Source organism: Doryrhamphus excisus, chromosome 17 (genome assembly GCF_030265055.1).
Source record: "Doryrhamphus excisus isolate RoL2022-K1 chromosome 17, RoL_Dexc_1.0, whole genome shotgun sequence".
Lineage (NCBI taxonomy): Eukaryota > Metazoa > Chordata > Actinopteri > Syngnathiformes > Syngnathidae > Doryrhamphus > Doryrhamphus excisus.
Genome location: NC_080482.1, coordinates 8,384,303 through 8,400,659, shown reverse-complemented (window position 1 = coordinate 8,400,659; position 16,357 = coordinate 8,384,303). Strand labels below are relative to the sequence as shown.

The 16,357-nt window shown below is 41.2% G+C and overlaps 2 protein-coding genes across 2 annotated transcripts in view; one reads left to right on the top strand and one right to left on the bottom strand.

The window, feature by feature from the left end:
• The window catches only part of tmem145 (transmembrane protein 145), a 30,852-nt gene extending 21,565 nt beyond the window's left edge, over positions 1–9,287 (top strand). Inside the window, exons 8-15 of the mRNA XM_058054142.1 lie at positions 523–591; positions 940–1,020; positions 3,368–3,446; positions 3,671–3,764; positions 6,215–6,387; positions 7,490–7,610; positions 8,558–8,746; positions 8,816–9,287. Of these exons, the coding sequence (XP_057910125.1) occupies positions 523–591; positions 940–1,020; positions 3,368–3,446; positions 3,671–3,764; positions 6,215–6,387; positions 7,490–7,610; positions 8,558–8,746; positions 8,816–9,061 (1,052 nt within the window). The 3' untranslated portion in view covers positions 9,062–9,287. The remainder of the gene's footprint in view (positions 1–522; positions 592–939; positions 1,021–3,367; positions 3,447–3,670; positions 3,765–6,214; positions 6,388–7,489; positions 7,611–8,557; positions 8,747–8,815) is intronic.
• Positions 9,288–13,863: 4,576 nt separating this feature from the next.
• mrpl17 (mitochondrial ribosomal protein L17) lies at positions 13,864–15,357 on the bottom strand. The gene is made up of 3 exons (XM_058054148.1): positions 14,673–15,357; positions 14,272–14,340; positions 13,864–14,191 (listed from the first exon to the last, which is right to left on the bottom strand). Exons 1-3 carry the CDS (start codon positions 14,844–14,846, stop codon positions 13,925–13,927), a joined length of 510 nt encoding a protein of 169 aa, XP_057910131.1. The 5' UTR covers positions 14,847–15,357; the 3' UTR covers positions 13,864–13,924.
• Positions 15,358–16,357: the final 1,000 nt, after the last annotated feature.

Below are 16,357 nucleotides of genomic sequence, written 5' to 3'. Positions count from 1 at the left end.
AAACTAGAATATTTCTTGTGGCGTACATTGTGGTCATCTACAGCAATGCATTTGTAATGTAATATAGTGTGGCGGTTTTACATCTCCAAAAGTGGCCTTGGCATGCTTATTGCAGTATTACTAGTTTTTACTTGTGAACATCTGGATATGAAACTTTCCCACCTTTTAGTAGGTTGTTGTCGTTTTGTAAACGTACCCAAAGGACACAGGATCACGTACACTGGGCGACCGGGGGGCACGCATGAATGTTTTTACGACCTACTTCCCACCTGCAAATTCTCCCCTGCGCCTTCTTTACGTCGTGAAATCCTCACAGATGAGCGAAGAAGATCTGCGAGATGGATGCATGCTAATTTAGCGTTCGCTCCACCTCGATCTGCCAGCTTCTCATTGTCGCGTCTCGCTCTCCCTGCACCACCATCTGTTAGCACAGCTCCTTCTTTCCTTTTTTTTTTTTTTTTCTTTGTCAGTCCACATAAACACACTGCCATCACCTCGTGCCTTTATGTGTTTCCTCTGCAGACAATTTGAAGGGGAGACAGCTTCTTCACACAACCTACAAAATGTTTATGACGGCGGCAGGTGTAGAGGGTGAGTGCACACACCCACACACACACACACACACACACAAAATAGGAAGTGTTTCATGCTTGAAGACGTGCTCCTGCTGCAGGATGACAATGAGTGCACGCCCGCAGTAATCCACACTCAAGCAGCACAGATCTTATCATCTGAAATCCTCTGTGTGCTACACAGTGCTCAGCAAAGCACAATGACCAGCTGTGCTCATCTCTTTCTCCCTCCTTATCTCACCTCTGTACCCTCTTTAAATCACTTCCCATGCACCCCCCCGCCACCCCCTCCTCTTCCCCCAACTCCTGTTTGAACCTACATTCTCACCTTCTTCTTCCACAACTCCACTTATTCTCTCCTCGCCAGTGCTCAGCCTGTTGTTCCACTGTGTCTACTGGGGTCTCTATGCACGGGATGGAGTCGGCAACGGCAGCCTGAAAATACTCGGTGAGTCCCTCCTCCTCCTCCTTCCTTCGTCCCAGAGTAAGGATGCAGAAAATATTGCTTAAATTTACCACTTTTGGGTCGTACTGTATGACAAATTTACAGAATACAGTGGTCTGAAAAACTGTTTCCCCCTTTCTGATTCACGTTTGTCACACTTAAATGTTTCAAATCATCAAACAAATCTAAATATTAGTCAATGACAACACAAAATGTAGTTTGGGACTCCAGCAAACCACAGTGAGAGAACATGGAACAGTGGTGAAACCTTTCCTTCCCTTTCCCAGGCTTGGCCAGCCAACCAAAATTACCCCAATAGCACAGCTACGAATCATCTAAGAGGTCACAAAAGACCCCACATCCAAAGAACTGCAGGCCTCATTGGTCTCAGTTAAGGTCAGCGTTCACGACTCCATCATAAGAAAGACACTGGAGTCCAGGACCAAAACCACTGCTGAACCAAAAGAACATTAAGGCTTATCTTAAGTTTTCCATAAAACATCTTAATGATCCCCAAGACCTTTGGGAAAATAAAAAATGGGGTCTGACGAGACAAAAGTTGAAATTTCTTGAATGTGTGTGTCGCATTGTGTCAAAGTAACACCACATTTCAGAAAAGAACAACATCATACCAACAGTAAAATATGGCGGTGGTAGTTTGAATGTCTTGGGGCTGTTTTGCTGCTTCAGGACCTGGAAGACTTGCTGTGATAAATCGAAACTTGAATTCTTCTGTCTACCAACAAATCCTTGAAGGAGATGTCCAATCATCTGTTGGTGACCTCAAGCACAATGATCTCTTCCAAGACAGTGATCCAAAACCCCAGCAAGTCCACCTCTGAAAAGAAAAAGAAAATGAAGACTTTGGAGTAGCCTAGTCGAATTCCTGACCTGAATCATGCTGTGGCATGACCTTAAAAAGAACATTCATGTTGAAAAACCCTCCAATGTGGCTGAATTACACCAATTCTGCAAAACTAGAGCAAACCGAAATTCCTCCACTGCACAGTAAGAGACTCCATATTGTGTTCTGCTGTGTTGTCATTGACTAATATTTAGATTTGTTTATCTGAAACATTGTTTTGTGTGACAAAGAAATAGGAACATCAGGAAAGGGGGCAAACACACTTTAACACCAACACTCTATAATCCTCTGGCCGCAGGGAAGATTAAATCTGCATACAAAGTGGCATTAAGTACTATAAAAAGTGCTATTTAACCATTCAGAGCTAGAAAAGGGGATTTGATTAGTTGTGCAAAAATACACCCTTTTACATCTGTTATTGTACAAAATTAACTTGGTACACATAAGGCACTAAAATCATTGGACATGTTCTTAATGTCTTAAGATAGATAGATAGACTTTCTTTATTGTCATTGCACAATAACACAGCAGTGAAATTGCCAACGAAATGTCGTTGCATGGCTCCCGTATAATAATAATGTGGTGAATAAATACATTACATCAAATATGAACAACAATGTACAGCGTAAACAGTAAATTTCACAAATAATTTAAATAATTTTGAATAAATAATAGTAATTTAAAGTTTTGCATGTGCGTGTGGGCAGGTAGAGGGGCTTATTTGGCATTCAGCAGTATGATGGCCAGGGGGAAGTATCTGTCTCTAAACCTGGTTGTTCCACAGCGGATGCTGCAGAGTCCTTTTATTGTCCTTTTGTGACGTTAAATCTGTTAAAAGGCGTTAAAAAGGGCAAAAAACATAAAAATAAAAATTTCTCAACATACCAATGTTTATATGGACACAAAATCATCTAAAATCTCTTATAAATGAATATCATCCACACTCCAATGTTAATCAGATCTCCATTCATACCAAATGGCATTAAAAAAAAAAAAAAGTCTGTCAAAAAGAAAGTGCCAAAAAAAAGGCCTCATGTTCCATTTACATTTACATGTTTAAAAACAGCACTGAAATCATGTTGTTAAATGTTAGAAATCCGATAACAACACACCCTTTTATATCTTTTTTGTATGGACATGACCTGGATGAATGGACATAAATAAATTCCAACATAACACACTTGAAAATCTTCCCAGAAAGCATAAATGTTAGACACACACACACACACACACATGGATGGTTGGACTGCGAATGGTTCCATTGTAATTGAAATCTTGTTAAGTCTCCCAACTCCATATCATTTTCCATTTTCACTTCCTGGAGGTGTCATGGCAGGCAGTCCCAATAGTTTGTTTGAATGAAGGTTCATGTATTTGAGTGTGTGTGTGTGTGAGTGTGTGTGTGTGAGATTTATTTATTTATTTTCCTTTTCCCGTCTAATTACCCTCATGTCATCTCACAATGTCTCTTCTCTGTCCCTTCAGGGAAATTACTCTTCTCTGTCAGTTTCCTGGTGTTCCTCCTCATGCTTATACTGTTGGGCAAAGGTTTCACTGTCACCAGGTGAGCGGCTGTGAAGTAATGTTATTCTGTTTATTCTTTGTCCCTGTAAGGAAATAGAGCTCTAATCATGATGCATTTTTGAGTCATGGAATGTGAGCCAAGTAGTCCTGTCGTATGGCATGTTTAATCTCAACGTGTCCTCCTTCTCCTCCCTAAATATGTCTTCTCTGTCTTCATCACGACCTAACTGATGGCTGAACTTTGACCCCCTTTGTGTGCATTAGGGCGAGGATCAGTCACAGCGGCTCGGTAAAGCTGAGCATCTACATGACCGTCTACACCATCACATACGTCATCCTCTTCATCTACGAGGCTGAGGTACATGGGCAAGCACACTACGTGACTCATGCACCACCACTCAATCATGATTTAACAATCATTATTATGCAGGAGGGACTTTTTAAAGACCTTCTAACAGTAATGTGTCCCGAGAGTCTGTTTATTATCACCGAACGTGAGAAAAATCGAACATCTCCCTCATTTGTTTGCTCTACTTTGGAGTGACGAGACAATGAATAACCTGAATAAGTGTTTTTACATGCAAAATACATGCCAAGCTCTTATGCTACGTTCACACCGACGCCGAATCGATGGCGAATTAAATCGGCGAGCAAAGCGGCGGCAAAGCCTAACAAAGCTTAATGAAAGCGTAAAGACCGTAATACAGCGTAAGAAAGGTTTGAGCAATTCGGGACATTCGGCAAGAGCGCCAAAAATTTTTAAACTGTTTAAAAATTTGAGGCGATCTGTCACGAATTGCGTAAAGCGGGGAGAGCGTATTAAAGCTTATCAAAGCGTCACAAAGCTTATCAAAGTTTTGCTCAAAGCGTAGGAAAGCTTAATGGATCTGCTGCATCTTTATTATGCTCTGGATCAGAGGCGGAATGCAGTCGGGATCTCGAAATTTTCCATTGCGTAACAGAGCTTAACAGAGCATAAACATATCTGAGGAGATCGTGAGATTTTTTGAAAAATGACGCAGAATTCGTCGCCGATTCAAAGCGCGACATTCGGCGTCGGTGTGAACGTAGCATTATCAAATGCACTTCTGCCACCTTGTGGTCATTTTTATGTCTTAGAAGTGATCTAAAAGTCACCTCTTTTAGTGTGCAGTTGCATCATCTCCTCTTGCAAAAAAACATAAAAGATTTATAAATACGGGAAACGTGAAACAGTGAAAGTGAAAGCACTTACTGTATCATGGTAATGGTAATGGTTTTATTTCATTTGAACATGCATCAGATTACAATTGAATGCATCACATAATCAGTTCACAGTTCCACATGTCCAAAAGGAGTAGGAAGAAGCAAAGCTTATTAAATCCTACTCCTCCATCTGGTACTTTTACAATCAGTAACTGTTACATTTGTTCACTTCCTGCTTTCCATAATACAGTTTAATTTTTTTTGTTTTGTTTTTTTTTAGTTTTCTGGTACTTTTACAAGCAGTAACTGTTACATTTGTTCACTTCCTGCTTTCCATAATACAGTTTAATTTTTTTTGTTTGTTTTTTTTTAGTTTTTTTTTTTTTTAATAATGCACCTCGTACCGAAGTACGAGGTGATATGACCATCCAATGACATAATGGGTACCATAGTAAGTGTCAATATAGTGATATGTATAGCACATCATGACTGGTTCAAGACTCTTCATCCTTGTATTTAGCAAACATCAACTGCTTGTATTGTTTCTTGAATTGGCTCATCGTTGTGCATTGTTTGAGCTCCTTACTCAATCCATTCCATAGTTTGATGAAAATTCAGGATAATCAGACGCTTTCCCCACTTTTAAAGACAATATTATTTTTCAAAGGGCAGCTATTCTACGACATGAATTAATCCTCCACAGTTGTCTTTCCTCCATTTAATACGTGTGCTACAAGTATGAGGTCTTCACGATTCGTTGATTTTTTTTTACAAGCTGCTAAATGTTGCAGTGTTGTAGTACAAATTCCTCAAGGGTTTGTCGACTCAAGTGGAAGATAATCCTCAAATTAAAAAACTGATGGTTGGGAGAGCAGCTGCTGTTGTTGTTGTTGCTGCTGCTGACACAACATTTTCTATTATTTGGTGCTCATTTAATAACTTTTGACATTTGGACTCGTACATGGAGCAAACAATCTGAACCCTCATTAATTATGCTGCATGCGTGAAGATTTAAAGATGGCTCCACTGTTCAGCATATGAGGCGATGAATTAATAACACGCCAGGTGCGTGTAGAGAAAGCACAGTACCGTGTATTGGGACAGTGAAGTACAGTCTCGGCATATAACACAGTAATGGTCCAGTGGGATTATGGTTCTGGAAGTGTTCCAGCTATATATAACCATGGAGCCCTGTAGTCATTTTCCTCCTCCTGAAAGAAAAGAGTTCCATACTCTGGGGAGCTCCCACTAAAAATAAGCCAAACTGGGTTACAGCGATACCAAGACTCCAAATCGCAGTATGAAACTCAACAGGCTGCGCTTGATTGGTTGGTCGGACCGCAAGAAGCTCAGAGGTGAGCTGTTGGGCCGATGCATTATGTAACAGCAGGTAACCCAGAAGGGCTCTCCAGTCACTGGACTGTGAAATGCAATCTGGTACCGGCGCATGACCTAGATGTGTGCATTAAGGACAGTGGTGGTTGGGTGGGTGGGTTCGGGGGGTGGGGTTGCAGTGTCAATGTCACACACTCACATCTGTGAACTGTGAAGCATCCATCTTTGGTAATTGTGCCTCGGATTAGAATGCAGCCTCAAAATCAATGTGTGTTTCTCATCCTTCAGTTCTTCGATCCGGGCGAGGTTCTGTACGCCTACGACAGCCCGGCCGGCTACGGGCTGATGGGTCTGCAGCTGTTGGCCTACGTGTGGTTTTGCTACGCCGTGCTGGTCTCTCTCAAGCACTACCCCGAAAAGCAGCCCTTCTACGTCCCGTTCTTCACCACCTACACGCTATGGTGAGTCCTCACCCGTGGCTGATAAACGGTCACATATAGAAATCCATGATAGGGTAATGTGCAAGTGTCAAAATAAGTTAACTGCTGTACAAAAATAATATAGACTATAGCGAGTCGCATCTCAGATGTTAATTGGCGACTCCTAATTGTCCATAGATATGAATGTGAGTGTGAATGGTTGTTTGTCTATATGTGCCCTGTGATTGGCTGGCAACGAATCACCAGTCCACGGTGTACCCCACCTCTCGCCCAAAGTCTGCTGGGATAGGCTCCAGCACCCCCGCGACGCTAATGAGGATAGAAAATTGATGGATGGATGGATGGATGGATGTCAGATGCACCTCACATATGTCATTTTGCTATCTATCACCCCTGTTAAAAACAACAAAGTACCACACTTTAACTGTGTTACTGCTTTTAATGTGTTCTACTAACTTGTTGTATATATTCTTAACTACCCCATTGAAGTACATTTGGAATAAGTCTTGCAAAAAAGCGTCTTGAACTTCAGTGCAACTTTAGAGGTGTATTTTCCGAGAAATGATTGGAAATGGGGCTGCACGGTGGATGAGTGGTTAGTGTGCAGGCCTCAAAGCAAGGAGACCTGAGTTCGATTCCACCCTCGGCCATCTCTGTAGGGTTTGAATAGTATGAATAGGTATGAATGTGAGTGTGAATGGTTGTTTGTCTATATGTGCCCTGTGATTGGCTGGCGACCAGTCCAGGGTGTACCCCGCCTCTCGCCTGAAGACAGCTGGGATAGGCTCCAGCACCCCTGTGACCCTCGTGAGGAAAAAGCGGTAGAAAATGAATAAATGAATGTTTGGAAATGGGGCTGCACGGTGGATGAGTGGTTAGCGTGCTGGTCTCACAGCTAGGAGACCCGAGTTTGATTCCACCCTCGGCCATCTCTGTAGTGTATGAATAGGTGTGAATGTGAGTGTGGTGTGAATGGTTGTTTATCTTTATGTGCCCTGTGATTGGCTGGCGACCACTCCACGGTGTACCCCGCCTCTCGCCCGAAGACAGCTGGGATAGGCTCCAGCACCCCCACAACCCTTGTGAGCTGGGATGCTTCCTGTACTTCTTCCTCTTCCATCAGGTTCTTTGCCGTGCCAGTGATGGCTCTCATCGCCAACTTTGGCATCCCTCGTTGGGCCCGGGAGAAGATAGTCAACGGCATTCAGCTTGGCATCCACCTCTACGCTCACATGGTCTTTCTGGTGCGTACCTTTGATGCTAAGACATTTTTTTAAAGATGTGTTGCAAAGCTTTTTTTATGTGGTGGCACCTACATGGTATCAGAAGCGACGGCATCATGTCCACAGGGAAGATTTTTCCTTTGTGATGGCATGACAAAGTGTAACAAAATCTAGCGTTTGAACGCCTCTTCTCTAAAAAGTGAAGCAAGCGAGATTAAAAATCCTCTTGCTCGCCCTTAAAGCACTTCACAACCAGGTCCTCTCTTACCTTTAAGGCTTTCTTAATTTGGTCTTTTGTATGCATTTTTAAGTGTTTGTTCTGAACTCTGAACTTTGGGACCCACTTTCTAGTGTGGTTTGCTGTTTTGTATGCTTGTATTTGATTACTTTTACAATGTAAAGCATCTTGTTTGAAAAACATACATAGGCCGCGGTTAACCACATGGTATATTATGGTATATATGTATGGTATAACCACATAGGATATTTAGTAGACTACACTGAAAGATTTCTAAACTTTAGATTAAAGAAACACAACAACATGTATAAGACGGCTAGTTAAATAGTGCCTGTGACGTGGATAGTTACACGGTAGCCTACCAGACAAGTTATTCATTGCCCCCCCCACCTCCTCCTCCTGGGAACTAAAACCACTGAAGTTGTCTCCTTCATGCGTCACAATTGAACAGCTTCATAATTCCTTTGTCACACACTTTGTCAGCCTCTCTTTTTGTCTTTTGTTGTCGCTCTTTGTGTCACTTTGTTGCTCTTCGTCACGCGGTAGTCCGAACTTTCGAAACATAAATTTCGAAATAGTGGATGGTTGGCAGTTCCTGTAGTCCAAGCTGTCGTAATTCTACACTTGATCAAACGTATTTGTTTCAGAGATTGCATAAGACTTAAAAACGTGATGTTCGGTTCCGCTGTACTCGTCCACGTCAGTACTTCCTGAGGCTGCACTCTTGCAGGTCATAACACGACCGTCGGCAGCCAACAAGAACTTCCCATACCATGTGCGGACATCCCAGATCGGGATCCTCCTGTCAAGTCCAAAAGGAGGCGAAGGGGTGGAGAGCTTTCCTCACCATGCCTACGGGAATGGATCCTTCCTGGGAGACTCCCAACCCAACTTCACCGAGCTCTTCTCCATCCAATCAGTGAGCGGATATGTGGACATGTGATGTCATGGAATATCACGTGTCATAACGCGTTCTCTTCATCTCCAGGATCCCGTAAAGACAGTGGAGGAAACCGTCGCCCGGAAAGTCCCAGAGGTGCCGAGGAACAGCGAGCAGAAGATCATCACCACCACTGCCGCAGCCGACCTCGCGGCCATTTTGCCCCCACCACCGCCACCCATCCCACCTCGCCCGGCTGCACGTTCACCTCCGCTACCCGTCCGACTCCCGTCCTTCACCGAGTACTTCAGCATGCAGAGTGGAGGAGGAGGAGCGTTCGGATCCAAGGCGTGAGATGGCACCAAGCAAGATGGAGGAAGGAGGTCAAGATGGTGTGAGTATAAAATAAAAGACACAAGAGAAGGACAAAGACGGGAAATTATCCTTAAGGAGCACATGAAATATCCCGATTGATGGATGGAAGAAGCAATAAATATTTGACCATTAGAGGGAGACAGATGACCAAGTGGATGGTCGCAGGAATAGAATGATAGCCAAGCATAGCATTGGGGGGGGAGAAGCTTTTTCACAGATTGTAAATAGCTTAAACCTGACAGAGCTTCCCACTCTGTCGTTTTTCGTTTCCAGTTGGTGCTGTAACCATCGAAGACACAAATAATGCCATCACATTTTGCTTGTTTTTTTTTAAATGTTTTGATAAAAGCATAGATATTTATTCTGTTATGTTTGTTAATTTATATTCTTATACGCCTTCATCGCAATTGATTATTCCACATTGATTTGCAGATGATGTGTAAATGTAAAACGTCTCTTATGGTACTCGTTTAAAAAACAAAACAAAAAAAAACCGAATAAGAGCATGTTTGTATTGTAATTCCCGCCCATAAATCCTCTCCATCCCATATTAATAAGATACAATACAATCCCATTGTTCTGTCCAGAATGATGATGTACAGCTAGTTGACCGATACGATAGCCACTGAATTCTGTTTGGAACGTTGCTTTTTGGCGCCGAGACGTTTGTGAATGTTCAAATGTGTAACGGCACAAGGACACAGCTGATGTGGAAGTTACTGGAATTAGTATTCTTACAATAATGAAGCCTTAATTCAAACAATCGCACTTATGGTCTTGCTAACTAGCTAGCATTAGCTCAGAGTCCCAAAGAGTCACTTTATCCCACAAGTGGCCCTTCATTCTAAAAAACAAACAAAAAAACCCTATAAGAAAGTTAATACAATTCCCAAGAAATGAGCATATCAGAATATTTAATGTTTTAGTGATTAAAAGTGTTTGATTCTGACTCATGGCGGCTAAAATCAAATGATACTGTTTTTTTGGACTTAAAATCCATTAAATAGACAAATAAAATTCCAATATTAGCTTGTCTCAAATAGTCTACATGTGTCGTTTTAAATGTAACAAAAGGCTTTAGAATGTCTTTAATGTGACTTACAGAACCTTGTCTTTCATTTAAAAACAACTTTAGCAGAACTATCTTTCAGCGAGCTACTGGTAGGTCAGGAGCTAGCTGCTTAGATCCCGTGCTAGCATCGCTATTTTAAAGCTGGACACACTACGTGTTTATATTAAACAACTTAGACACACAGCGATTGTTTTGAAAATAAGATGCCGAAAAGAGAGCAAGGTTGTTTAGTGACACTTCAAAAAAGCAAGTTAGCACGTACCACATGAACGTGACAGCCATCTTAGCTTCCCTATGGGACAAAAACAAGCTCTGAACAGCATTGCATGTTTGTTTTAAAAACAGCATGTCACTCTGGTTAAAAAAAAAAGTCACATTTGGAGTCCGTAGACGCAGAGATGAGATGGATAACTATAGCTTGCTAGCTGCCGCCAGAGACAGTGGAGCCAGGCAAAATGTGTAAACAAAGATGGTAGAAGAGTCGAACTGGCATCAATAGGCTTAAGCTGTGACAAGCAGTCAATTCACTACACATTTTTCATTCTCAGGGTAATACCCTTGTCAACTCAATATGGGACATGTACCTTTATGTGGTCGCACATGCGCGAGGAGATTACAAATTAACTCGCAATTTTGACTCTTTAGTCTGGAGACCTGTTAAGTATTTGTAAGCCTTTAAACTGAGCTCATATTTGTGTTTTTCTACGCCCTCTTAACATTAAGCGATAACAAAGTTAAAAAAAACAACAACAACTGGCAACACAAGTGTGCATTTTGTGTGTCCTGCATGGAGCACTTTAATGTTCCTGTCTTGTTTATTTGTGATGACGCCACCTCGAGCGCTTACTACCGCGGCGAGACGCCTTTTCCATGTACATACTTATATAGTATATTACATGTAAATACACTCCTGATGTGGTACTGAGATGAGTGATATGATCAATGCGGTTGCTCATCCCACAAGTTATTAATGATAACAATGACCTTTCATAACAGAAATGAACATAAATATTCAAAATACGCTACCAAGTAAGCAAATACTGTACATTGTTGTAACAAAGTAATTTGTTTATTTGTAATCCCTAAACATGCTAGTATTAGAAACGGCAGAGTGGATATTACTGTGATATTTTGCCAATGTTGGTGATAATGGACATTTTGGAAAATGCACATCTACTTGTATGTCATTGAAGAAGGGAAATCAACACAACACGACATTTAGCATAGTAGTGTTTCCCACGGGACGGCAATCTGTGGCGACGGTGGTAATGTTGACGTAATTGTTAAATATGTATTAAGGCATTTAAAGAAAACAAATGAAAAAAACAAACGACAAAACATATGTTTAGACGTACAAAATTGCACACCAGTTCACTTTTTTTTTGGCTAATGTTGAAAATATATGCCGCACTTTTGCCTCGGTTTGCGTGCATTCTCCGGTTAGCATACAATACAGCACGCGTCTTGTTATGTTATTAATACACTGCGTGAGTCCATCTGTATTCTTAATATATTTATTTTTATCAGAAAATATCTACCTTATTAGCATTAAAATAACGAGCGAACAAAATGGCAACCAGAACCGGAAGTTACGTTGCCCGTCTACGATGTCATCAGCAATGGATTGTCGAAAATGCTAACACAAAACAAGTTTTTTATAGTTTTATAATTATAGTTTTCATCCATCCATCCATCCATCTTCCATGCCACTTATCCTCACCAGGGCTGTTGGGGCAGGCTGGATCCCATCCCAGCTGACTTCGAGCGAAATCGGGGCACACCCTGGACTGGTTGAATTATAGTTTTGCATGCGTAAAACAATTGTAAGTGCATATAAATTATTTCTGAAAGGGATAAATGAACATTTAAAGGGGACCTATTTAGCCTTTTCCACTTTTCTGACCTATAAATGTTGTTCGAATGTTGTATTCTCGTGTTAAAAGATGCCAAAGCGCCAGATAATGATGTTTGTGCATTTTGAAGTGAGCCCCAAAAGACGTTTTGGGTGGTTCTAAACACCAACTTTTTGTGACATCACTTTGAGCTTCATACTTCATTGTATGGACGTGCACGGGTACCCTCGTTATTTTGTGTATGTAATCTGACAAAATGAGCTCGGCAGCTGTCTGGAAGTCCTTGGGATTACTTGGGAGTGTGACGGCAGAGTGTGTAGTAAATTAAACAGACAGTTTGGGCGGGAAGGAAAAGCTGCAGAAAGAGGTGCAGAATCTAAAAATCTTTCTGTGCCGGTTATTGTGTGTAGCTTGCTCTATAGGAGTCCACAGCTCAATACAAAGAGCTGAAAATGAGCATAATAGGTCCCCTTCAAGGTTACTTTTACCTTCATTGAAGACTCCTGTTCCCAAACACACTATGTGGCAGTGAGACTATGCCATCTACTGTACGGAGTTGGAATGACAAGTTAACAAGTCACACTGTCACATGATGCGTTTATGAGCAAGGACAAACAGGTCGCGCCAAATCTATTTGTGGCGGTGCAACTGGGGGGAAACATTGCATATTATTCATGATTACAGAATTTTAAAATGTTAATACAAAAATACACTTTTTCCAGTCCTGTGAGAAGCACATTCGTTAAGTGGACATTATTGATATCTTGGATGTATCGATGTTGGTATAGTTGGTTGTACAACTACTACATCAGGGGTGTCCAAGGTGTTTTGTTTATTTAATTATATATGATGTATTATATTATCACATAAACACACAAAGATGGCATATAGATTAGTATACACTGACTTATGTGGGTGCACAAAACTGCCCCCACCCTTAAGCTCCCCATCATATGCTTCAATTTTTGGACACCCCCTACACTACATGATAGGATACGCAAGTCCAAAAGTCGATACTCGAATGAAGACCGGTTATGGTTAGCGATGATGTCACGTCTAATGATGTACAGTATATTTAGCATGTCTGCCAGTTTTGTCTAATCTTGCCATGAAATAGAGCATCCTCCACTGGGTCACTGCTTCAACTGTGTGCATGACGACGTGCATATGAACACACACACACACACACACACAGACGAGGAAATGGTTAATGATGCATGACAGAGAAGAGCACAGCTTTCTAAGCTTCTTCCCGAGCGACGCGGTTAAGAGCACATCACTGAAAGCACTGTCCGAATGCATTTTAATGGTGTCAAATAAGCTGTAGATATACACCTTTTTGCCAAAATACTAATAAAAAAAACATCTTTTATTATAGGCCTCCTTGTCTGTTTTAATGTCTGAAACTGTTAGAATGAATATAGTGTTAGTTATCACCCTTATATCCATGTGCTTAGACAATAGAAAGTGTTTGAATGTGCTAAAGAAGAAATGTCCCTGTGACCCTGATCAGCGACCCCGATGTCCTGGAGGTGCCTGAATGCACCAACAGCAACCCTGCAGATGTTCATGTTAATCCTGCAAGAATATGCCAAGGTAAGAACTCATAAAACAATAAAAGTAATTACTCTCACAGCCTTCTCTCCCCCCCTTAGAGTTGCACGACCATGTAGTAGGGACCCCCTGAAAAGAGAATAAAAAGATATACTGCATACTCAGATTGGAGCGGCATTGGGTATGTTTCACTCTCCTCGCTGCGAGTAACTTTGAATATTGTTGTCTGTCTCTTCTGTATTTCTGTATTTAAGTGTCAAAGGAGTTTGAACCTGACATAAACAATGGACAATAAGGTGACATTCTGTCATATAGGAAATATTTATTAACATTTTTAAACAGTCCATTCCTACTTCCATGTTTTCAGTTTATGCATCCGTGTGGATTTGTTGCCATCTGCTCCTTGTCCTCCTTGTAGGCTTTGAGGAGCTGGTTGATGAGAGTCAGTTCATTCTTTTTCTTGACGGGATAAAGAGGAGGTAAAGGGTTGCCTTTGTACTCCAGCACAGCCATATGAGCCCGGTCCAGGTTCTGTCTGTTGGGGATGCGAGCCATGCGGGTGTAGGCGTTGGAGTAGGGCTCGAACCGCGGAGCCAGGACCTTGAAGAGCTTGGGGACCAGATCCTTCTCCTGGACAGGTGATGAGAATGAAATACTCTGTTAGTTGAGGTTGACTAAAAAAAAGAAAGTGTTAAACTGTCCGTACTTACAGTCAGCCAAAAAGTAGCCATTTTCATCGCCTTCTCATCCGTGTCTCCTTTTTTAGCGTAGTCAATCAGCTGAGAAAACCCCAAAATGTATTCATTAGTCCTCAGTTGGATGTATTTCTTATACAGTTACAGTTAAACAATGTCCATTTCGTTGTGTACTACTATACAGTGTCAAGTGCTTTGTTTAATTCAGTTACGTACTACAAATGGCTATTTTCAGAGATAATATTTAATTCAAACAAATGTGCACTTATTAGCTGAAACAAAATATTCAAGGAAGTACAAAATGTAACATTAAAAACGAACGTTTACGTTGTCAACATTGAGACCAATGGATTAGCTTCATTAACTTGGCTAGCTAGCTAGCTAGCTAGCAAGCTAGCTCGTAGAGTAGTCGTCACCTTCTCGGCGTAAAAGCGGACTTCATCAGCCCGGGCCGCCGTGGTTTCTATCCTCTCATGCCGGACCAACCCGGTCAAGATGTTTCGAAGCATGTCGATCCGGGACTTGGGTCCCATACCCATTCTTCTGGCCACTCGGCCATGGGAGATCAACATTTGCAAAGTGATGCGCATCTTGTCCTCTTAGTTTCGCATCCAGTCCGCCAATCAAAGTGGATCAAACACACAAAGGAAGAGAACTACACAATAATTTAAATCTAGTAAAACACAAAAACATATGTAGATTCAATCCCCGAGGTCATTAAATAAGGTATAGTTTAGCTCATGTGACATTGACTGCTCGTCGACAACCGTGTCCGTGTTGAAATCCATAACATGGGAGTAAAGGTTCCGCCTAACAAAACAACTTTATTCTCGCTACAAGCGATTTTCTTATCACGTAAATTATCGAATATATATTATTTGTATTTATCTGAAAATAGTAATTTTTAAAGGTTAGAACTACGCATTTGTTTGACAGACTAACGAATTATATTCTAAAGGAAAGGATTTTAGCTCCCTTTTCCCACGAGCCGTCATTTAATCTTTTTTCCCTTAGTCGTGCGACTTCCGCTGCTGTTATTTTTTAGAACTTCTTTCTAATCAGATACGTGTATCAGTCCTCTGTTGCTAGATTTACAAAAAACTCTACTTCAAACTGGCGTAAAAATGACAATGTTGACGGACAGATGGCTAAACCAATTAGATTGGAGTAGGGGAGTTAAATTGATGAGGTCTGATCAAGTTGTGATGGAAATCACGGCTCTTTTTAAGAGAGTCGGATCTTTTGGGTAGCGTTTTGACCCCCGAGTGCCTTGTGATATTTTTTTGTTTCTTATCAAATTCTGTGTACACAATCCGACACAATGACGGATAAGTGACAGAGTCTGAATGAGGCTTGAGTTTAGTGAGTAGTAAATTCGTGAAGATTCAGAAACATTTATGTTTGAGATCTCGCGCGGTTTTACACATCCCTGTCGTTCATTTGAAAGAGCCGATTTGTTTGAGACCAACATATCACTGTGCATTGGGTTAGAAACTAAAATCAAAACCAGGATATTTTAATTGAATTAATAAATAATAATAACAATAAAATAATGGAATTATTATTTAATAATGGCATACCCTGCTGTCCATAACCTTTATCAATCCTGTAGCCAATTAAAACTGACACAAACCAACCGGACAGTTAGCATTAGCCTCCATGCGCATGACGATGAGTCGGTGATTGGTGTTGAATTGAAATAATTGACTCTGTGTTGTATATGGTTAATTTATCTGTATGTGTGTACCTTCTTTTTGTAAGGTTGAGCCATATGGAGCATGGCTTTTCTAATTTAGTGTTGTAAAAGTGTGGGAAAAGTGTTGAAACAACTACTTTAAAGTTTTTGGCAAAGGTACAACTGGGCTGGATTGAACACTAGGAGGCTTTTTTATTGATTGGCCGCCAGCTATTAAGACCCACCTCTGCTCTTGCAGACCAATAAAAGTCCTGCTAGGGTGCTGATTGGAGAAGTTTTTCATTTAAAGCAAAGCTAATTTTTTTTATAGTGACGGATCAGTTTCTCCACAAAAACACTTTTACATTGTTAACATCTTTCTGACCTTGACTTGGTCTTGACTAGATTATATTGTGAGCAGTGTTG